General features: G+C 34.2%; 2 protein-coding genes across 3 annotated transcripts in view; both read left to right on the plus strand.

Moving 5' to 3' along the window:
• Positions 1 to 696: 696 nt before the first annotated feature.
• Positions 697 to 6,292, plus strand: LOC149417317 (larval cuticle protein A2B-like). Its single transcript, XM_089640205.1, has 2 exons — positions 697 to 730; positions 5,626 to 6,292. The coding sequence occupies exons 1-2, from the start codon at positions 719 to 721 to the stop codon at positions 6,190 to 6,192; spliced, it is 579 nt and encodes a 192-aa protein (XP_089496331.1). The 5' UTR covers positions 697 to 718; the 3' UTR covers positions 6,193 to 6,292.
• An 8,896-nt stretch (positions 6,293 to 15,188) lies between these two features.
• The window catches only part of LOC149417318 (cuticle protein-like), an 89,724-nt gene continuing 79,716 nt past the window's right edge, over positions 15,189 to 25,196 (plus strand). For both annotated transcript variants that reach the window (XM_089640200.1, XM_089640201.1), the window contains exon 1: positions 15,189 to 16,198. In XM_089640200.1, the coding sequence (XP_089496326.1) occupies positions 15,794 to 16,198 (405 nt within the window). In that variant the 5' untranslated portion in view covers positions 15,189 to 15,793. The remainder of the gene's footprint in view (positions 16,199 to 25,196) is intronic.

Below are 25,196 nucleotides of genomic sequence, written 5' to 3' on the forward strand. Positions count from 1 at the left end.
AGGGCGATACTGAGAGTATCTTACATTCCGAAACGCGCCGCAAGTATACTATGTATTATTCTAAATGACTAAGTTATGTAAAAACAAAAAATAATAAACATAAAATTAATTTTGGAATTGAACCCACGACCTCCGGATTGCAAGTCAAAAGCCTTACCATGGTGGCATTACGGCCATTTACATTTGTAGTCCTACGTACTAAACCTCGATATTACGAATGAGATCTTTATGGGATACATATATCCAAATTAGTTAAATCATCTAGCTTACGGAAATCTAAGAACGCGTCATAACTGATTTTTGGAAAAATATGTTTGATTTAAAATAAACACGAGGTATCAATGAAAAAACGAAAGTAATAAATAACGAGGAATGTGGGTATGAGCTAGCCAATGTAAGACATGATTTATTTGTAGAAATCAACAGTGAATATAATATAATATAAATTACCTTAAAACCGTGCATACAAAGATAAATAATTTCATTTACATAACTAAAAAAACAGAATTCGAATAATTTTATAAATTTAAAAACCGAATCAAAATATATTTTTAAATCCAGAATAGAGAACAGAAGCAGCGGCTGTTTCGCGCCAATCCTCCTATTCTCGCCCTTCCTCTGAGTGAAAGGTCCCCGCCCGCTGCTCTGTGTGTAACTATAAAAGCCTCACCCAAATCCATTCAACACACAAGTTCACCAGTCCTCAGACTAAAACACAATGGCTTTCAAGGTATGAATTTCTTATTTACCGTAGAAATTATTACGAATCGAACGCGATCGAATTTTTGAATCTCGAATAACTATTAGTGTTGGAAATGTTTTTTTTTCAAATTTGGAATACGTTTGTTGTTTTGTTTTTATTTTTATACATAGCAATTAAAATAGTTCAACTTCATGTTGTCTAATATAAACATACATTATTACATTTTAATAAAGTAATCCCACAATTTTTATTGATTATTTCTAATACTTATTACCTTAAACATTTTTCTTTAAATATGCTTAATCCAGGTACATTTTAAATTTAATTGGGAACTAAGCTGTACTTTTGGATGCCTTTAAATAAACAATTCTGTGTTCTTGTTTTGTTAATTTTTGTAGTCTAGTGTTTTCTTTTTTTTAAGAAAAGAGAGTGATGCAACGTTTAATAAATTAGTGAACTTGTGTTTTTTTCATGATTCTTCTAAGGAAAGATGTCTTCTTGGCAATTTTTTAACATCAAAATCGTATTTTCTTCAAGAGACATACTGTGTTCAAGTCAAAATTATTTTTAAATATATATCTAGTATTTTAATTAACATAAAGTAAAGTGGCGTAACTTCCGACGTTTTTTAGTTTTTTTTATTAATCTAATTTTTTTGAAAACATTGAACTATTTTAAACGATTATGGTTCAAATGTGGTGTACAATATTTTTCGTGTTATGTACATATATTGTTTAAATTGCACCCTTAGCTTTTAGCTTGAAATCTATTTCGACCGATTAACATAGTGTTTGTACGAATTTTCTTCATACGTCAAATTATTTTTATACCTCCACGTAATTTTTTTTAAGGTTAGAATTCAATTGATTCATTTATAAATATATATATGTATATTTTTTCAAATATAAAGCAGTTTTGTTAAATTGATTGTTAATTCGATGTTGTTAATAAGTTCACAAATATTTTATACCGTTCGCTCTTTATTGGGTAAAATCTTTAATAGTTAGTTTATCGACAAATATATTTTTCGGTGGTTAATTTTTAATTTCTTTTTTGTTTATGTGACACCTTACAAGAGTCTGTACAGTGTAAAGCCAGGAGAAATTTGTCGGTTGGGCAGCGTTGTGAGACGGGTTCAGGTAAGAGCTGTAGGAATGGATTTATTAATGTGGGTCTTGAAGATTTCCGAATTACAAGAAATAGGATATATATTTTTGTATTCAATATTATTTTTTAAATGTTATGATTTCTATCAAAAAACCATACAATCAACTTTGATTTATAAAAGGTTTTGTTGCGTTTGTAATATAAGACGTCTCTCGATGGACGATTTTTGTAACATTCGAAGGAAAGTTTTAGACATTTTTTTCTTTTTTATTTTCCAAGATAAAATCGGCCCTAAAGCAAAATTTCACATACATTCGTTTTTTATTGTTTCTTAAGCCCCCTAGAAAAGATGAATACAAGAAATGCGACGTGGGCGTGTTTCGTGTTCCAAAAGTAGGATCATTCTTTGCTTAAATCTTTGTACGATGTCAGGCAAGTGCGTGAGAGACAGAGCGCTGAACTGGCTAAAACCAAAAAAGCTTTAAGTCAGTAGCGACATCGGTTTCCATTATAATCTACATGGCAAGCATTTAGATTGTCTACTATTCTCTCACAGCCTTACTAATACACTTCTTTATTTTTTTTACGCAATTGTTAAACCATGCATAAATTGTTGTTTATCATATGGCACGATCAAGTGATACTCGAGTCGGGCCATATCAAGAGTCAGAATAATAGAAGAGTATGTAAGAGACGATGTATGAATGTGAATGAGGCAAGAAGTGTGTGCCAAGACCGAGTTGTTTGACGGTCAAACGGTTAGTTAGTTAGTTATCAGTTGTATAAATTCAAAAAACGATTATTAGTAAGGCTGTTAGGGTTTAGTCAGCTGTAGGAATCTCCATATTGTCGTCGCGTGGGAACTTTCTACTGGCCATGAGTTTACTGAATTTGTTATCTTTACCCGTATTAGTCCATCTTTATAAGTTATAACTAACTAATGTATCAATATTACTATTTTTTAAACCTTTCCCTTTATTATTATTATAGTATTTGTGTTGATCTTTACTACGGTTAGACATTTCTCTCGTTGTATTAGTCCTATTAAACATGACTACCTAATACCGCTGTCCTTCTCTTACGATGGGTTGTTTCACAGAATTTGAACAATTTATTAAATTTCACAGTTAAAATTCAAGTTCTGTGAAAGTATTATTCAAATTCTGTTATTATTTCATCAATGGCCAGTAGCTTCACAGTACATGTATAAATAACCTTTAAATTTAATGAATTGTTCTAACCCTGTAAATCAACCCGTCCTCAAAATTCATTGTGATATATAGACAAATGTATATATTATTGTCAATTTAGTAATTTTTTGCATTATTATCTCAACTAGACATTTTATTCTTCCTTCAAATAATACTACTTTATTTGCCATTATAATCATTCTACAGTATTAAAGTTCAACCCGAAGATATTTCTCTGGTTATTTTAGTTCTTTTATGCCGCTTAATTTCTTCCTGTCCGTCATTCAACCGCAGTTGAATGTCATTCAAATCGCAATCTATTCAAATCATATCTTAGCAATAGAAAGCAATTCGTTAGCATCAATAATCAAAATAGCAACCACCTACCAATAAACTACGGAGTTCCGCAAGGATCCATACTAGGACCACTTCTGTTCCAAATTTATATAAATGATATCTCCCAATTAGATTTAAACGGTGATATTTTTTTATATGCAGATGATACTGCAATTTTCTACTGGGGTAAAGATTTAAACATCTTATTAGAAAATGCACAGAGTGACTTAGACAAAATTAACAGTTGGCTCCAATCAAATATATTAACAATAAATGTTAAAAAAACAGGATACATGATTTTAAGCTCAACTCGTAAAATAATTCCTCCTCATGTACCCTTAAAAATTGAAAATAACAACCTGCAAATCCTGATACAGAAGAAATATCTTGGACTGTGCATTGATTAACACCTAACTTTTAAACAGCATATTCAAGATATTAAAGATAAAATCACCCCTTTAATTAGCGTATTCAGCCGGATATCATATCTGTTACCAAATAAAATTAAAAAAGGTTTATATTATAGCCTCGTACACTCACATTTAAACTACTTGGTTGAAATCTCGGGAAATACATGTGAAACATATATAAACGAACTACAGGTAACACAAAACAAAGTAATCAAAAAACTATTTCACTTCAAATCTAGAACATCAACAAAAAAATTATATATGGAAACAAAACTATTAAAATTAAGAAAATTATATGAATATAATACATGTCTTCTTATTTACAAAATAAATAATAAACTCATACATACTAATACAGAACTCATTAAAACGTCCCAAGTACACACACACTTTACACGGCAACACGATAAAATACATTTAAACACCATACATACTCATTATGGCAAGCAATCCATTGGTTACGAGGGAAGCAACATATACAATTGCCTCCCAGACGAAATTAAAAATGAAAAAAGTATAGGTACATTTAAAAAAAAATTGTTCAGTTTTATGCTCAATCAACAAAACAATGAAAGTGAATAATATCAGTGTGTAATATATTTATGTGTAATATATATGTTATTTCTAGTTAAATAAGTGAAAAATGTAATTTTCTTTTATCTAGAATAAAAAAAAAAATTTCAACTAGTTCACAAACCGACATATTTTGGGTTATTTGTTCTACATTTGATCGAAGTCGATATAGATATCGTTTTCTTTCCATATTTGATACGTTCTGCAATAACGCTAACCTCAAGTGAGTCGTACTTTATGTTAGGACGTTTGTGATTTGACAGTATATATTCTCTGAAATATCTAAATATTCAATTCAATTTTTAAAATTATTATTTATAAAACATTACAAAATTTCCATATTAGTAAACACGTTTTCAAATAAAATATAATGAGGAAGTATAAGTAAAAAAAACTTTAAAGGCTTCTAAAGATACCTTCTATACTAGCAGCAGTAAGGCCTGCTGTTTAAGAGGAAGCTACAAGCCAAAAATGTGTATATTCTTGATATACCTTATATTGTATGTAATAGACATTAAAATTGCTTGACAAACGGAGTCTAGAAACATTCGATTTCAAGCACAAAACTGGTTTTTATTTATTTTGTAAATAATTTTATAAGAAATCAAAAAAGTTAATCAAGTGAAACTGTCACAGATAATATTAACTATAGTACTGTATTTTTTAATACTTGTTTCCTTTACGTGTTCATACAATTCTATTGAAAAAATATTTTTTTTTAGTAGTTTTTATTGAGTAATATATTTTTTTATTTGTATTCTACTCAAGCGAAACGATAGGAAAACCTTAAATTAATCTAAAGCATATTTTTTGGTATTCATAATGTACACCAATTCGTTATAATGATTAATCAAAATAGTGATTTAGCACTAAGCTTCGCCGTAAAAGCAGCCTCACTGAAGCTAAATATATCGTATTTTGAATTGAGTCTGATCAACAGCAAGATTGCCATCTTAACCGACATTATCATTGGTAATTTAGTCCTGGAGATAAAATAGCCTACGCTGTCAGTAACGGAGATAACCATCGAGAATACAGAAATGATTTTTTTCCATGATTGCTGAGTTTTCAGACCATCAACTTATCAGTTGAAGAATTGTGTAGCAATTTGCACATCCCTTCTGACCCGTAGATGGTTAATTCTGAGCATTCCTATGATAAAATCAGTAGGATAGAGCCACGCGTAGTAGCCACACTCCCCCAGCTAGAGAAAACTCATAAATAAACATGTTTCACTTGCAATGATAGTTTTTATTGTCGATGATATTTTACTTCCAAAGAACTAAACAAATTTAACTTTTTTCAGTTCGTCGTATTCGCTGCCGTAGTCGCTGTGGCCCGCGCTGGCATCATTGCCCAGCCCGCCTACGCCTCTCCCCTGGCTTACGCCGCCCCCGCATACGCCGCCCCCGCCTACGCTAAGATCGCCGCCCCCCTGGCCTACGCCGCCCCAGTGGCTAAGTACGCCGCGCACGTCGAGGATTACCCAAGTGCCCACCCCCAGTACAACTTCGCCTACGATGTCCAGGATGGTCTGACCGGAGACTCCAAGAGCCAACACGAATCCAGGGATGGAGATGTCGTCCATGGATCTTACTCCCTCATTGATGCTGATGGTTTCAAGAGGACCGTTGAATACACCGCTGATGACCACAACGGATTCAACGCAGTTGTCCACCGTGAGCCTTTGGGACACGCCGTGAAGGTAGCCGCCCCTGTCGCTTATGCCGCCCCTGTTGCCAAGTACGCCGCCCCTCTGGCCTACGCCGCTCCCGTGGCCAAGTACGCCGCCCCCCTCGCCTACGCCGCTCCCGTGGCTAAGATCGCCTACGCCGCCGCCCCCTTGGCCCACGCCTACCCCGCCTACCACTAAGAACTTCGCCCTGTGTTTCAAATGACAGTTTAGTCAATTCTTATTCGATATTAGAATAACTATTGAATGGAAGTCCTCTTTGAATAGTTTTAACTGTAAATAAAATAAGGTATTTATATAAACACGTGTTTTGTTTTCTCTCCGTTCCCATAACCTAGCACGAGAATCTGGATAAGATGTTAAAAATATAAATAAAGAATTATATTGTGGTTTATCTAAGTAATTTAGTGCTTCCAAATTTAAACAAAGGAATCATAGTTACCAAGTTGTGGAAAAATGCCAATAAATAAGTTTTGAGAGGAAATTAGTTCGGAAGACTCCTGCAAGAATAAGTTGAATAATTTATAAATTATTGTGCCACATATTAATCCTCCATTTACCGTACAAGTTTTCTTATAATGTTTAGTAAATTATTTAAATATGGGTTATATATGTTACTCCACTGATAAACAACCATTTACCCTACATTTGTTTATCAGTTGTGTAATTTTTTAAACACGTTTATTAGTAAGGCCCCTTTCTTAATATTATATGTAGGTACTGTTTTAGAAATTGAATTCAATAGCACCATTCCTCTTGTCATGTTATGCTGTGCTGGAATATCTGTTCTGCCACGTGGTATCTTGAACAAGTCGTGGTGACAACTATGACTGAAGTTTTAAAGCTTGAAAGCACGTGCGTAAACCATAGCATTCAAAAAAGAATAGGCTATCAATAGAATCAAATACCATAGAAAAGTTTTAATATCTCCAACTTCTGACATTTCCTGTGCATTATGATGGCAGTATGTTACACTCGCGCTTCCTAGCGGCACGAGTTGTGAGTTGATTTAATTTCATACATTTCAATGGATTTTAAGCACGATTATGCCAGGCTCGAGTTGCCTATTTTACTGGAGATGTACGTATGATAAATATTTTAATATTTTCTACCCAAAATAGTTGTCATCATCTGCTCTACAACAAACGACGTGACGAACTTCCATCCTTGCTACATATCCTGTCCGGTGGACCTACCCAGAGAGTATTTGGTTTTAATAAATATTTATTATTTTTCGGAATAACTTATTGAGTAAAACCTCAAATTATAATATTTAAATATTGAAGACAATATTAGTGATTCCTAAACGCAAATCTGAAACAGAAAAATCAGAAAAGGAAACGGTCACATCTGGGACTCGAACCCAGGACCCTTGTCTTTCCGGGACAATGCTCTACCAACTGCGCTAATGGGACCCTATCCTCATCGGTCACTTTTAACTGTATCATACTTCGAATAAGAACTACCAACGTTGTCTTCATTTTTTCACCGCACATTTTTATTGGCAACTATCTTTATGCATGATCGCAAGATTCAACCCGAACTAAATGCAATCCTAGACAGCGTCTTATAGATAAACCTATCTTATTGTTTTTATTTTTTTTCCTGGGTTCGAGTCCCAGATGTGACCGTTTCCTTTTCTGATTTTTCTGTTTCAGATTTGCGTTTAGGAATCACTAATATTGTCTTCAATATTTAAAAATTAATAAATATTTTATGTTGTGTTATTGGTTAAAACAAGTTATAGCCTTATTCTTTAAGAGTACCTATAAAGAAATCTATAATTCAATAGAAGATCTTAGCAAACTTGCAGCTTGTGTGCTTCCTGTACCTACATATTGAAAATCAATCTTCATGGAAAATTTTCTAATTTAGCTTCGCCAAACAGCATATCCCGGTTACAATTTGAAACAAAAAATAGATATCTAGTAGTTCAAAAGTGTATTTCAATTTATTTATTTTTAGATGTAAAAACCAAGATTTATTGTGAATACGTACTTAAATAAATACTTACCTACTTAATTATAAACCATTTGTTAAAAGAAACGTCACTTTCTCAATGACAATTCTTTTTACAAACTTTCATCATAATATTGAAAAATAATAGAATAAGAAAGTCCAAGTAAATACGTCCATTTCACATTTGAAAAAATAATCTTTACAGAACCATCAAAACAGCCACCATCTTGAAATGGAAACGAGACATACAAATAAATTTATAGACTGGCGAAATGCAAAAAGGTAGAATTAATACAGGACTATAACAGTCAATAAAAATTATTTATATTACGCTCTACCAGGGCTGCATTTTTTTCGAACTACCCACGTCTTACATCGGCGATTGAATCTTAGATCTCCCAATACTGTTTAGGAATTTGGTACTATTTTGGTACGAACTATTTATTGAAACTGCAAAATATTTTTATTTGTCTTTGCACATATCTCAGAACACATTTCGGCAGTAGTCTTATCTTTAATGATGACTTTTAAATGAGTATTTGTGTTTTTAGTCTGACCTAGTTTTGCGAAATATGTTTAAGCACGCTAATTCAATATTAGGCATCTGCGTCAATTTTTTATACAACTCTAAAATAACAATATTATGTCAGGGGGTATTTGGATGAAGGGTACAACTATACCCAAAATCCGCAATCTTTCATTTCTTAAAATCCAATCTCCATATTCCTTTACAGTTCCAAACAACAATTAACAGATCTATCCCATTAAAAGATAACGCTAACCGATCGTACGCCTATGTGCAGTACGGATATGTACAGTACGCTCGGTGACCGGATAAATCATCACACCTTTAAAAAGTTATATTAAGTTATGAAACAAAAACTTTATTAACTGGGTTAAGTATGTTAGGTTAGGTTAGGTTAGGTTAAAAATGATATTTTTTTCATCGTTTCTAGTGACTTTATATCACCTTTTAAAAGTGTGTTGAATTTTCACTGTGTTGAGTTATCATGGAACCAGTACGCCCAACTATTAAGGGGCTTACTTGACTCTGGATTTGATGGAACCCCCGATCCAGAGCTTAGTATTACGCCAAGAATATCAATGGAAGGTATGTTGGGAAGATTGCTCCCGTTGTGTGATTATGGTCCCTTTTAGACGTAATCAGACATGACTGTTTCTTTGAAATATTAAATTTGACTAGGCTGTCTTACCCCAAAAGAATAACGCGTAATTTTTTAAAAGATTCCCTGTAGAGTTTCAGATTGCAAGACTTTACACGAACAATCGCTAAAAAAAGGTTTGTAAGCACTATATTCGGAAAGTCTTTGGTAGGATTTGTATTAATTCAATCACTATTTCAAGCCGCAAAGGCAAAAAAAGGGCATTTGGTTTAAAACTATTATCTATATATGGTTCACAAAATAGAATATGTTATAGGAAGAAGTGTTGGTAGTTAATAACCGTTGGGCCACGCGAACCGGAGATGAACACAATCTGTCTTAAATTGAGGGGAAATTATATAATTTGACAGTCAGTGTTCTAAATGGGTAAAGTGATACATTATGACAGGATGTGTCAAGCCGTAAGCCGAGAAGCATCCGACAAGTAAATAGTGCGTGTGTCCAAAAGTGGATACATGTTTCAGTTCGTTGACCCTACTTCGACATGATGAGAACAGACTCAATTTGATATTTCTCTGTTAGAACGTAGTATCGGAGATTGCATTAAAAATGGATAAATCTAAAGAAAACCATTGATGGTTTTTTGAATTATTGATCTTCCAAACATGAGAGAGAGAGAAATGGACTAAGTGAAATATCTCCCGCTTTACGAATCTACGAATATTTTTTGAAAATCACCACCTCTGTGGGTGAAATGTGAGCCATCGCCATATGAAAAATACCATTTCCTCAGGTTCTGAGGGACCAATCAATCTTATTTATGGAATTATTTCGCTTTTTAGTATGACCATCGAAGATTTTGTATTCTTATATGTGATCACATACACATTTTTTGAAAACTTCTTTACCTTTTTTACTTTAGCAATAATAACCTTCAGGAATTATGAGTTTTCTTCACCACTTAATCCAAAAATATTTCCCAGTATTCCAACGTATTCTTATATCCTCGCCACGCCACCCGCTTGATGCCCTCCAGCGCTCTCACAGGAGCTCCTAGATCACTGATCTATTGATATAAGTCCCATATCATCTGCTTGGTTGCGTTATTACAACTATAATACATTAATTGCCTTACTTTTCGAACCACAGCATGAAAAGGAAGATGCGCATTTTATATTTATGTTCGCGAAGGGGAATTCCACATTAATGTATTATTTATTTATAATTAGAATGACATTGACTTAATCATATGGTTGGGTATCATCTCTGAAGATGATATAAACCGAAAGAAGTGTATTGTGGGCGTGTCTTTGTGCCCAAATTAAGCTTAATTTTTTCAAACATAAACAAAATAACATCAAATTCATAAATAATCATTTAGAACCTTCCCTCTTGGTCAAAATCACAATCAATATCAATCACCGTCTGCTAAGAAACCTCTAAATTTTGCATACTCCTTTCCAAAGAACCAACATAACCTTCTTTCAACCTCTTGTGCGAATGTGTCTAAAATATGTTAGAGATGAGATCCACTGTATTGGCAAGATTTCGGATATATTTGGCTACAGCCCCGATACTTCTCAAATCTCTTGTTTTCAATTGACTTCACTTTACTCACACTTTATTGTCTTTTGTTTTTTGTTGTTGATATTGTAGTTTTGCATATTGTTGTAAACCGTTATTTGAATGTATTTATTCGTTCTTAGTTCTTTGTATTTTTATGTTAACCTCAAAGTTTTGCATATTCCTTTCCAAAGAACCAACTTAACCTTCTCCCAACCTCTTACTCGAATGTATCTGTGAATGTACATGTAGTAGATAAGATCCACTGTATTGGAGAGATTCCGGTTATATTTAGCTATAGCCCCGAGACTTCTCAAATCTCTTGTTTTCAATTGACTTCACTTGACCTACACTTTAATGTCTTTTGTTTTTTTTTTTGTTATTGTAGTTTTGCATATTGTTGTAAACCGTTATTGGACTGTATTTATTCGTTCTTAGTTCTTTGTATTTTTATATTAACCCTGTGTCTGTTGTGTTCATTCTCGGATGATAATTTATTCAATTTGCCTATCTGTGGGTCTGTGGCCTATGTTATATATATATGGCCTATATGGCCTATATGGCCTATCACAGTTCTAGGTATTTAGTGTGCAAGCAGCTCATAGTACACCTCTAACAGTAGTAACCATTGAATATACATAGTTAGATCCGGCTCTGTTAGCTACTGCCTAATCTGTTCTTTGATGCCTATAATTGGGTGCCTTGCACTCTTATGGACCGCATAATCTTCTTAATGGCCTGCAGATAGCTGACGTCATGTACATCGTAAAATAATTGCAGTGGTCACTGATTACTTATTATAATTACTGTTTACACAGAATTATCAATTATTATAACTCCGTTGCTAAAGCAATTAGAGTCATTAGTAGGTAATCGGATTTAATAAAAATAAATACAGCAGCAAAAACCGTTGCAGGTGGCGGACAGATTTTAATCAGCGACTCCTAAGCATATTTGGAGTAAAAAATGTTATTATTTTGCTGTTGAATGAAATTTGCCACTGGTCATATTGCCACACGGTCGCAACGGATCACGTGATATGCGATCCATCTTGTCTGTACGGTGCGTGGCCGGCCCTAAGCCAAACTGCGCCTGGCGCTAGTCAAAATCTCAAGGGCGTTGGTATTTTCAGTGTATTAACAGTACGATGTTAAAACGTGACTGCCGTATCATTTACATTAGTCATTCAGGATATATCAGAACGCGTGTTCAACGAAGGTGGCTTGTCCGAATAAATATCATGGACGAGTATTATTATTTCTCAGAACACGTGTTCCGAATTTCTCATAACATTTTCTTGCTTTCCTGATAGTTTGTTCTGAAACTTTCATTCTTTATAGTCCCGCAGTCCCATTTTTAGCAGGAAAACAAATAACCTTACCAGATTTTTAATAAATTAACAATATTTCATATCAGTAAGTTTTCTCCGTGTGTCTTGGCTCCTTGGCGCGTTAGCAAGTCGGCGCCCGGCGTGGACTGCTCCAATTGCGCCTGTATAGGACCGGCCCTAATCACGTGATGCGTTAGGTTGTACCAGTGGCGACGTGTGACGAATTTATTTTAATGTCACCAGACGCCAAAATGTCATCAACAATTTTACTTTAAGTATGCACACGATCGCTGCTTAAAAGTCTGTCAGGTACGTCCTAATACAACATGTATATATTTATGTATGTATATATAATAAATATCATCCACTCTTTTTAAATCACTAAAATGAGTGACGTCACTGGTTCTCTCTGAGTGAAGTTCGGTTTTTACTTATTTTATGATATGGAAATGTTTGGAGGTAATGTTGCAGAATTACCTACCTCCCTTGCATAGGCGGTCTATGGCTATATAGGATTATCATTATATTATTTTACTCTCTGGAAACACTAACTGTTATAAATATTACCAATTGTTAATAAGAGTGATGACTTATTCTTGCATCCCAAACCCCCCTTTAAAGTTTAAAATTACTACAGATACAAACAGAAAATTAGGTCATAAACGAAGAACCAGAGCTGCCCTTTTCATTCTTTGGACGATTCTGGATACTAGAAGATAATTATAAATTAATGCTGCGGATGTTTATTGATTTATAATATAACACTTTTTATGATACGAAAAATAAAGTTAGGTATATAGAATTAAGCCAAATGTAAACATGGATTAAAACCCTTAGGGTTGTTTCACAGAATTTCAACAATTCATCAAATTTCAAAGTTGATTTTCAAGTTATATGAAGGTTCTGTCCAAGTTGTGTTCCTATTTAAGTTTTGTTAAGCAACTCGTCAATGATGATATAATAATAGAACTTTCACAGAACTTGATAATCAACCTTGACATTTGATGAATTATTCAAATTCTATGAAACAACCCGTTCTAAGTGTATTAGAATGAAAAAAAAAATTTGTTTTCAAGTTATGTTATTATATCATTATTGGCCAGTTGATTAACAAAACTGAAATAATGACAGAACTTGAATAGAACCTTCACAAAACTTGGAAATCAACTATAAAATTTGATGAATTGTTCAAATTCTGTGAAAAAACCGATCCTAAATATTGTTGAAATATCTTTATAAATGGGTATAAATAAACTTATGTCAATAGGGTTAGGTAATTAACATCAACAAAGGGGTTATAATTTTCAATACATGCCTATGACCAAGGCGTAATATCTACAAATAACGAACGTCAGTAAATAGGACGTTTATTATAATTTCCTTCACGTGATGCACAACTGTCGATAAAATACACAACCAACTCATAAACGTCAATAAATAACTGCCACACGCAGCATCTGAAAAACTTACACCGTTATAATGTCTTCTAAAATCAATCAATAACCTTGAAATTTATTATTCACAGCTTTTCATAAATGTGCCAATTTGGCACATGTTCAAAGTAAGATAAATGATATTATTGTGCAGAGAGTTCAATGAAATAAAGATTGTATTATTGTTGTCTATAAGGGCCGGTGTTTTACAGAACTTGAACAATTTATCAGCTATATTCAAGTTTTGTTTATTATATGCCAGTTGTGTCACAGAACTTGACTAATAACACTCTTTATTAGAACATAATTTGAATACTTAATTAACTTAACTTTGAAATTGTAAGAATTAATTTCGAGTTCTGTGGAACAACTAGCCCATAGTGTGGTTGAAAATATAATGTATTGGAATACATATCTATTTAAAACTATAATTAATTATAGTAGATCGCTTGTTTTCATTTTTATCCACTGTACCTGTAATGTTTTTTTAATATATTAACACGTTAGTTATTATTACGAACCCCTGATATTTTATCTGGGTTTAAGACATCTCCTTGATGATGTTGTAGGGAGTATTTTGGAAATGAAGGAGTAATCTTGGGTTTTGAAGAGACTCATGCTGCAGGAAGGAGGAAAGACGAAAGCCTGCAAATCATTCCACAGCCAAGCTATACAGCACAAGAACCAAAATCTCCATAGTACAGTTCTATTACTTCCTTTTATTCCCTCTCCTATCGGGGGTTCGACTATCATCAGAGAAATGTTCACCATGCAGGCTGGAACCCAGAACATTTCGGCTTCGTCTTCCATCAATATTTCCGTGGATTATCAATTGGATAATCTTGTATTTTGTTTCCTCGTAATATGACCAACATATTGGAGTTATTATATCACATATCGTGATTAATTTTTGGGTTATTATGCCCCTTAGCTAACGCTATAGTGTCCATCACCAGGACAGATTTCTAGATTGTGGTAGGAGTTTTTTTTATGTATGTAGAAGTGAAACAATATTGGGCGCGTTAATCCTCTTAGGGCCGGTATTTCAGTATAATACGTTAAATTAGTGTGGTTTTTGGCTTTTAGTTTTGGTATAGTCGTCAAACACTGGATACCAATAATTATTAAGCTTAGTTCCGTCGCGTCGTCTTTGTGAATATTAGTAATTTTTGTGGAATTAGGTGAGCTCCGTGCGTTTTTGCTCATCCTAGGACTTCAGGAACAAATCCAAAGTAACGGCCTGATTTAATAAGTCCTCGATGATTGCCGATTTGTCCGGATTGCCTAGTTTGCATGCTTCGAATTGTTCTGAGATTTGGAGTTTTGTTATTTTTGTTGTTGTTTCTTTGCTTGGGTAATATTCCCAAACATTAAACTGAAAATATTCTAAAATCACCTACTGCTAACATTACAAGTGGAAAACATAGCTTTTGCAATGATGGAGGACTTAGATAATAGAGGAATTGAAACCACGACGCATCAGTCATCTCAGCTACTAGCTTTGATATTCGCATTTAGAAGGATTGAACAGTCGTCAATATATTTTCTACAAAAAATATTTGGCGAATCAAGTGAACAGTCATTTGGCATTTTAATTTGAATGAGATTGTCATTATCCACGTGGTTTAAGATAATTCAAATAAGTTGCTCTTGGCCAAATGTAATATTCTGCAGTTCACCGAAGAGCGTTTTTTAATGATAAGAATAACAGAGCGACCACGCGATCAACTCGGAAATAATAGCTTTATTTATTATGGCACATGATACCGTACTCGCAGTGTATTACTTCACTGGCGACAGTCACAGTTGAGCTTCACTTGCGCTCGACTATTAGGTACATTACCGATATGAAATTGGTTCGTCACAGCGATCGAATAAAAAAAACATTTTCCAAAACCTAAACAGTTCGTAAACCTTCCACGATATTCTTGCTCTGACTGTACACGTTTTATGCATTTTCGTTTGTGGATTAATTGCTCCATTGTTGATTATTATTTATTAAAATGTATCGCAGTAAAACAGAACATGATAACAGATCGATTTTTCAGCAAAGTGTTGCGTTATTCTAAGTGTAAAATAAATTTAAAAAATAATTTTAAATTCAGTTTTAAATCTACAAACGAAGTTAAAATAATAACAAAAAATACTAGAACTTAAGTGATTAAATTGACAGTGTGGATAATAAAAAAGTTGACAAATTGTTTGAAACAAGCATGTGTCTTTTTTTAATCGTTAACAAGTGTTCGTCAATCATTCGTTAATGCTGATTGGATTGCATTTAAAGAGACAAGGTACATTTAAATACTGAGATGTGATTATATGATTGTCTCAATTACTATTTGGAATTACACATTTTTCGTTAAAAATTCAAGATGTCTAAAGTTAAAATCGACATCGATTCCATGCTGGCAAAATCGGGTGATTTTGGTCGATACCAAGTATTTCTTATGTTCCTCTTCTCTATCGTCAACATTGTCTCTGCTTTCCACTACTTCTCACAAACCTTCATCAGCGTGGTTCCAGAACATTGGTGCAACACTTCAGAACTCCACGGTGTTGATCTGAACGAATTCAACGTAGATAAGATTAGGGAGTATCTGAAGCCTCTGAAGGACGCCTCGTGTATGAGGTTTCGATGGGATGATCCAAGCGTTGAAGGACGTTGGTCCTTTGTGAACATCACTGAAGGAGATCCCACGCCGGCCTGGACGGCGGAGAAGTGCAATGAAGGATGGATTTATAATAGGGATAACGGTTTTGAAAGCATTGCCTCTGAGGTGAGTTAAACATTTATTTGTGATATCTACTATTATGCCTATCAGTAGAACAGCTTCTGTGTCGTTGTGGATTTCTGTATTCTCCTCGTTTTTAAATTTCGATTTTGTTTTCGTGAATTAATGGATTCAAATCTTGGAAGTTAAAATTAATCCACTTACCGACATCCGATCGAGCTGAAACTCGGCAAAAAAACTCGTTGGCGATGACAATGCATTCTGTCAACTTATTATTTGGTGGCAATCAGGTAATACACAAGCGGACATATACGCATATCTCTGAAATTGGATGACTTTACAGCGGTTAATGTACGAAATAAACGTCGATCCTACCAAAGATATTACATAAATATATAATGAATATTCAATCTTTATTTGAACAACTTTTCTTTAACTTTTAATTGCTATACCCATCAATGTTATATATAAATATGACGTATAATAATTGTGTCCCAATGATCGAGTGGATAAAGATATAGTCTCGGTAAAACAGAGATCGTGGGTTCAATTCCCAATTGAGACCGTTATCTATTTTGTTTTCTGTGACTTGTTTCAGGCTTCGTTTAAATTTTTTATTATTATTTTCTTCTTCAATAATAATATAATTTTCTTAACAAAATATTAAATAATAAATGGTTACTTTATCGTCTCTGTGAATTCTTCACAAAGTTAGTCCCAACTTTGAAAATGACACTTAAATTCAATCCAACAATGAGTTCATTTAACCAGAGTAAAGCACATACACACACAACCGAAATTTGCTTTAGCGAAATACTCATCATTACTAGAAATAAAAAAAAAAACATACTAACATGCTACGTTCTACATACTAACATACTAAAAAAGAAACCACACAACTCCACTAAAAACACTACTTGATTCTTTCTACTATCTACTCCAAATTATTCAAGTAATAAAATTTTAAAATTTAAATGTAATCCTCGGCTTAGAAGGGGACCTTCTGTACAGAAGGTCCGAGTGAGATTTTTCATTATTCTCAATTTTATATCTACATTTGCGTAGAAATAAAATATGTATTTTAAGTACAGGGTTTTCCAATAAGAGGTGTTATTTTGAATAGCCCGTTATTTCGGTAGATGTTACTTTTGAAGCTGTCATTTTTTGATATTTGACAAGTAGAAAATACGCCATTAATAAAAATGGAACGATACACGCTTCAACAACGCATTGAAATTATAAAAATTCACTTGAGTGAATCAAATGCAAATCATCTTGAGTGGTGAGGCCCATTTCCACCTCGGTGGCTTCGTCAACAAGCAAAATTGTCGCATCTGGGGCTCAGGAAACCCAAGAGTTATTGTTTAAGTCTCTCTATCCTCAACGTGTGACTGTTTGGTGCGGTTTATGGTCTGGCGTAGTCATTGGATCTTACTTTTTCGAAAATGAGGCTGGAGCAACAGTTACGGTGAATGGATTGCGCTATCGAGAGATGATTAATGATTTTTTATGGCCGGAATTAGATGGTATTGATTTGGACAACGTTTACTTTCAACAAAACGTTGCTACGTGCCACACAAGCAACGAAACCAATGATCTTTTACGATTGAATATCAAAATAATACCTCTTATTGGAAAACCCTGTATATTTATTATTTTTTCTAAATGTGAGCATTCAAAATCAAAATGTTTCCTTTCATTACTGGTTTTATGTTTAGTATTTAGTGAGCAGAATAGAACATTTTGGTGTTTTATAACCTTATCAAAAATACTAATTACGGTTGTCTGTGCATCGTCCGTAACTCTGGTTCAATTAACTAAATTTTACTTCGAATTTAGGTGACATGTTCAAGTTAGAACTGATTGTGTGAAAAATTCAGTCAAATACCTATATAATATCATTTTCAAAATTGAAGAAATCGTAGGTCTGCCATAGTCAAATTACTAATTAAACTCCGGTTCAATGAAATCTTGAATATTGATTTTCTTTAAATTTAAGTGTATTTTTTAAAAATTGGAAATAATTGTGTAAAGAATTTAGGCAAACGATAATATATATTTATACCTAACTGTAATTTTTTCCTGATCATTCTACAGCAACTGTCCTCATTCTGATATGTTCTTTACATCAACTTTCTGCCGCACAAATTCTACAATTTTAATATCCCTTGTTTTATCACGGGTCTGCGCTATTTTATTAGAATCCCATATTTACACTGGCTCAGAGCAGTTGAAACTCATATGAGCAATATCATACACATTTAAACAAATATACCCATTTAAAAATATAAACATTTAAACAAATATACACATATAAACAAATATACACATTTAATTTACTTATATACACATTTATACAAATATACACATTTCATTAACTTTTATATACATATATATAATTCACTTCACAAAATGTACACATTTTCACAATTATTCACAATTTATTCACTTATTTACACGTTTATACAAATGTACACATTTTCACAATTATTCACAATTTATTCACTTTTATACATAATTACACACATTGAATAAGGTTTTTCATATTTTATTAGTCATACAAATATCACACCATGTAAACGCATGTAAGCCACATGTTTAACTCATTTGAACTAGCTGTTAGCAATATAAACATTGACCTTTTGCAGAATATCATAAGTTCAAATCTACTTGACAGATGTTTAGAATGACATTTGTTTTCCCAAATTTTGTAACCTCCATTTAAAATTTTTTGATCTGTTAACATCAAGTATCTAAACACGTGTGGCTGAGTTGATATCGCGTTTGGGTCCCACCCAGGCGGAGTGTGTTTAAGTCCTCGCAATTTCAGGTTCATAATTTGTTAGTGGTTTCAACAACCCGACTTCATCAGAGTTCCTACTCTTTTTTTACATTCCTAATGAGCATTTTTGAATACATGCAGCAAACAATATTGCGCCTTTTGTACATTTTTTTATATGAGATTGGTATTTGGAACGAGCAAAATGACAATGCAAACTGAACTAGTTGCATAGCCAAGAAAAAGTTGTTGAATTTTTTCTTTTGGGCTAATATTAACTGTTTATAAAAAATATATAATATTGATGGCTTTGAATTACAATATTGTATCTCAAATTTTGAACGAAAATGAGATAAATACTGAAGTATAACAAATATAGCAAATATATTTTATGGGCACAAATATTGCATCTTTTAAACCCGCCGTCCTAAAGATATAAACATTTTAAATTTTATATCTCGAAAACAACTCGTAATTTCGATATCAGAATCAAAGAAAATTTTAGGTATCTTAATAATAATCATTTTTTCCGATTTCGCCAACCATATTATTGCAAATAACCATAGTTATCGTCAGAAAAAAACGATGAGGTAACTTAGAACCTTAGGCAAAAAGAAATGCCTTAATAACATGTAATGAGTAAATAAACAAAAAATATTGTCTTACAGTCCCATTCTAAACATGTTCCCTTTCATCTCCTTCCCCCACTCTTCGCTAATCCCTTGTCACGCCTCCACCCCCACTTCAACACCTATTGTTTTGTAATATCAAATTAGCATATTTTTTCCATGCGGAAGGCACGGCTGTTTGGAAACCGGTAGGCATTTTTTTTACATTTACTCCACACTGGAAGCTCTGCTGAAAATAATTTTCCTCGGGGCCTGAGAGATGCTGTGTGGTAGACTTTTTTAAGAAAATGGGAAGGAAAAACGTATGAGGGGTGGGTAGGAATCTAGGGATCTATGTGTCCAAGAGTGACGGACATATGAATATCTCGCTGCGGCTCAAGGCGATGGGTCGAGAAACCAGTTGGAGAGGTCAAAGGGTCGTCCCAAACCGACTCTCACGATCTGGCACGCCACGTAGCTGATGGGCATCCTAAACACACCTCACCCGATGAACCCGGGCACCCCTGCTAAATAGCCAGCCGTAGCGAACCTCTTAGGATGACAGAGGTGTTGGTTATACAATAAATGGTTCCAGGGGCTATGGTACTCAAACCCGCCTCCCAATTTGCAAATATAAAAAAAATATAGTGGGCCAAACAAAATTCGGACAAAAAACAAACAAACATTGCTTATTCTATTTATATTGTAAATTGTCAAAGCAATGTTTTTATGAGCACACGTATTGTATCTCCTTTAAGGCTATGCACTACGTCGTGTAATACCTATTTTAAATTGAGCCGCTATCAATAACAACCCTTACATATATGGCAATAAGGTTTAATTTCCCGCTTAACACCATCCGCCTGTTTTGATTTATGCAAGAAAAAAACATGGCCAAAAAGTGCCTTTTATTTTATTTTGTGGATGTTCAGGCATAAATATTATTTCTTTCTCAATCATGTTATAAATAACATAATTTGCCACATTATACAATAAAATCATAACCGAAAATTGTTTCGTAAGTAGGAGATTTTGAACTTTAAAGCAGTTTTCATAGGCCTTTACATTATTTTTTCTGGGCTTATAAAAAGACTTATCTAAAAAATACTCGATAATTTCAAAGGCCAAGATGTATTCTACTCGCAGTATTTAATTAAAGCATCTGAAACATTTCTAGGCGACCAAATTTTCAAACCAAAAACGCATCATTTTACGTTACTACGTATGGCATCGCCTTAAATAATATTTATCTTTATCCTATATGAAAGTCCATGCCAAATTAGGAGCAGTATATAATAATATATTATATGTAATGTTTTTTTCATATAAAAAATCTAAAAGGTTTTGCAAACATTCAATTTCAGTTTTCCCAGTTTAACGATATATGGAGATACAATATTTTAACTCTAAGCCATCGAATTGTAAGCAGTGATCTTGAGTGTTTATTTCCCTGAAGTAATTACGCGTAACTACCGTTTGGTATTTACTTAGGCGTAATTTTCTGAATAGGAGTTGTAAATCAGCTAAACGAGGTCTGACAGACGTCTTTTGTCAGAAATGAATATTATCGTAATTCCAATTAGACATTTAAATAAGAAGCGAGGGCAAGTTTGAAGGTTCATAATAATTATAGTAATTAATTAATTCACTCAAGAATAAAAAGGAAACACAAAATAAATAAATATAATTTATAAATGCAGCCATTACAAAAGAAAGATAAAGAAAGGAAGTCAAGGGTGTCATTGTAGATTACATTTTTTATATTCAAATGCGTTAAGGTTCGCCGTTGCAAATAACTGGATTTTTTATGTGATACCGCAATGCTTAGATCCAGTGAGACCATGGCCCGGTATATCAGTCAGTCCGTATCCTCGCTATATGCCACATTCCTCACTCAAATTAAAGCGGGCTATATCGCCCGCTTAAGTCTTGGTAAACCGGATAATAGTTCCTATTTTAGACGTCGAGGTGCTAGCAGTAACAAATGTCAAATATGACATTTACGTGATTCATTACGTACTTCCATCTCACCGAAGAACACGTAAATTGCCTGATTTTATCAGTATGAACTAATATATTTATCGAGCGATGATGGATATTGGTATTATTAATTTATTTAAAATAGAAAAATAGTCTGATGAGGAGGAATTATTAAAGAAGTGATTTTTCAACGTTCTTGCAGTGTTTTCAGTGATTTATACCATGCTGATTGAAGGGAGGAACTTTAGGATTTTTGCTGGAGAATCTCCATTTTCTATCTTCGTCGAATGTCACAGCGGTGCTGCCAAGGTTTGGTATCTTTGAGGATGACGAACCTCGTGCTGGCACTGTTGGTGGACGCGGTGGACTGGTTCAGTTTCTTCACCACCTCTGATTCTTGCTGCAGAGTCTCCATCTTCAATCTTTGTCGACGTCACAGCGGTTCTGCCAGGGTCTGGTATCTATGTGAGGATATTGTGTCAGCGCTTTATTAGCAGCAGACACATACCTGGACGGAAAGACGAACCTCGTGCTGGCACTGTTGGTGGACGCGGTAGACTCTCGCTGCAGCAGCTGGTCCAGTTTCTTCACCACCTAGGATTCTTGCTGCAGAGTCTCCATCCTCAATCTTTGTCGACGTCACAGCGGTTCTGCCAAGGTCTGGTATCTATGTGAGGATATTGTGTCAGCGCTTTATTAGCAGCAGACACATACCTGGACGGAGAGACGAACCTCGTGCTGGCACTGTTGGTGGACGCGGTAGACTCTCGCTGCAGCAGCTGGTCCAGTTTCTTCACCACCTAGGATTCTTGCTGCAGAGTCTCCATCCTCAATCTTTGTCGACGTCACAGCGGTTCTGCCAAGGTCTGGTATCTATGTGAGGATATTGTGTCAGCGCTTTATTAGCAGCAGACACATACCTGGACGGAGAGACGAACCTCGTGCTGGCACTGTTGGTGGACGCGGTAGACTCTCGCTGCAGCAGCTGGTCCAATTTCTTCACCACCTAGGATTCTTGCTGCAGAGTCTCACCTGTTCCTGTTCTTCATTTTACTTAACGTAACTTCACTTTATTTTTGTAATATTTATATTTTTTATAATACCTGCATAAACTGTAAAGCGCCCCTGAGGTGATATCTCACAAAAGGGGCGCTTTACAAATTGTCCAATATTTTTATTATTATTATAATAAAACCATACTAAAACATTTGACATTTTGAAAGCTCTCAATCTCCCGATGACAACAGAGAACACTGTTGAAGTGTTGAACCACCCACGTAGACAGTAATTTGGTTTTACATAGAAAAATTAACCACATTCCTCTGTTAAAATTAAAGACAATACATTTCTTGCATAACATCCGTATGCTGCTGTGACTGTAACTCTTGTATCTCCTCAGTCGTCAGTTCCTAGGTGTGCTCCTCGACGAGTTCGTTCACGTCTTTCTCTTCCACCTCTAGACCCATGGATTTCCTCAGAGACACAATCTCCTCCTCTACTGACATACCGGGTTCCAATTCTTCGTAGATCCTTTCAGTTACAGCTTCAGGCCACAGCTTTTTCCATGCAGAGGTTCCGACCTGCTAAACCGAACTCGTATCTCGAATTTCGCTCGTAACTCAAAGCAAAAAATCACTCGCTCGCCGGCTCGTATCTCGAAAAACTCGTATGTTGGGGCACTCGTTTGTCGAGGTACCACTGTACTTGCAATATTACTGGTATTTAGGCTTCCGACCTATGTACGGATTATGTTTCAAGCCGCGCTAAGCTCGACATTCCAACCAAGCCTAGCTTAAAATGGTGGAAGGTGTGGGAATTGGAGAGTAGGAAAAGATAAATATTAAGGGGTAGATTGGAAAGTACCTACCTAGCCACCTAGCCATTTTGATCTGTTCAATATGGAGGTATTTCAATCAGTTTCTCATCACATATTATTATCTCTCACCTGGAATATACTAAGATTACTTTCATTAATATAATTTAATTTTAAATTCCTTTTTAGTATGACTGTTTGACCGTTACAACGATCCAATGAAACGGTTCAGTGGCATTGATGTATTATATTTAGATGAGACATGAAGCGAAAAAATAGGTTCCGCTTTTTGAACATCAACTGACCTCCAACTCTCTCAACCAACGCTCTAACTAAAACTACCGATTCTTGTGAACGCGCACCGCTTATCGCGTTCTAATAGTGGAACAAGTTTCGACGAGATATTAGTAAGCAGTAGCACCTTTAATTACACCTCGATGTTCAAAGGTCTAAAATAATCAAGTGGAAAAAGTTATAATGCTTTAACTAAAAAAAAAAACATTCGGTAAAAATATTTGGTAGGTTATAGTTTTACTATAGTGGTCTCCTAGGTTTATAATGTAAACCTATATACCTGCATCAATAGGATCCTTCTGACACCTACAAAAAGCTGTAAGCTCCTCCAAACTTAACATTCAACGGTTTCAACTTGGGATCCCTGCTTTATTAAGGATAATATTGGTAATTCTTAGATTAAGATATGAGATCTATAAAAATGACGGAAAGTAATCATGATTCAATAGCTTAGTGGTTAACAATCAACGCCTAAGATATAAATGAAATAATTAAAATCGTATGAACATAAAACAATAAATTGTTTGCAATTAATCGGTTGAAGTCAAAAGGTTTAGTTTCCGTGTCACTGTCTGGGTTGCTGGCGTATCCAGAGTCTGTGCATTCCTTTTTTTCTCTTCCCAACTCTTCCCAAGACATACTACCGAAGAATTTGAACAATTCATCAAATTTCAACGTTCATTTTCAGGTTTTGTGAAAGTCCTATTTAAATTCTGTTATTATATCACTATAGGCTAGTTGCTTGACAGAACCGAAATAAAAACAGAACATGAAAAAATCTTTCACAGAACTTGAAAATGAACGTTGAAATTTTATGAATCAAATTCTCCGAAACATCCCGTCCTTACTGTTTAACTGATTCATTCACAGAAGAATGATATTTTTATTGTTCCAAACAGTTTCGTGAGGACTACGGAAAAACTTCCCAATGATTTTGTACAATCGAGGACCATCATTAGCTTTAGGAATCGGCGTTTGCCTTTATAAGAAACTTATATTTATTAAGAACATTGACTCAATCGTTTATAGGTCGTATAAAATGCTCGATTTTGTGCTACGTTTAAGTAAAGTATTCAGTAATCCGCGTACAATCGTTGTTATATTTCGCATTAGTCAGAAGCACACTGGAATATGCATCGCCAATTTGGAATCCACAATATAAACTTTGCATAGATAGAACGTATCCAAAACAAATTTATAAAATATATTACCTAAAAAATCAAAAATAACTTTAAATGTACATTTGAAACTTTGCTGCAAAGTCGAGTAGTAGCCGACTTAACATTCATACATAGAATTTTAAGCAATAACATCGACTGTACCTTACTTCTGTCCCTAATTAATTTATACATACATTTGAGACGTACACGACATGCAGTGCTATTCCACACGCTTAATTATAAAACAAATGCAGTATCTAATTCGCCAATTAACCGAGTTCTTCATACTCCAAATGATATTTGTCTAAACTATAACATTGAATTTTTTCAGATTCATTGCCCAAATTCAAACGTGCCATCATGTCAATAATATAAACTGTTCAATGCGCCTACATTCACACACACTCAC

This window comes from Hesperophylax consimilis, chromosome 15 (assembly GCF_061612785.1).
Source record: "Hesperophylax consimilis isolate HC1 chromosome 15, BYU_Hcon_1.0, whole genome shotgun sequence".
NCBI classification, from domain to species: domain Eukaryota; kingdom Metazoa; phylum Arthropoda; class Insecta; order Trichoptera; family Limnephilidae; genus Hesperophylax; species Hesperophylax consimilis.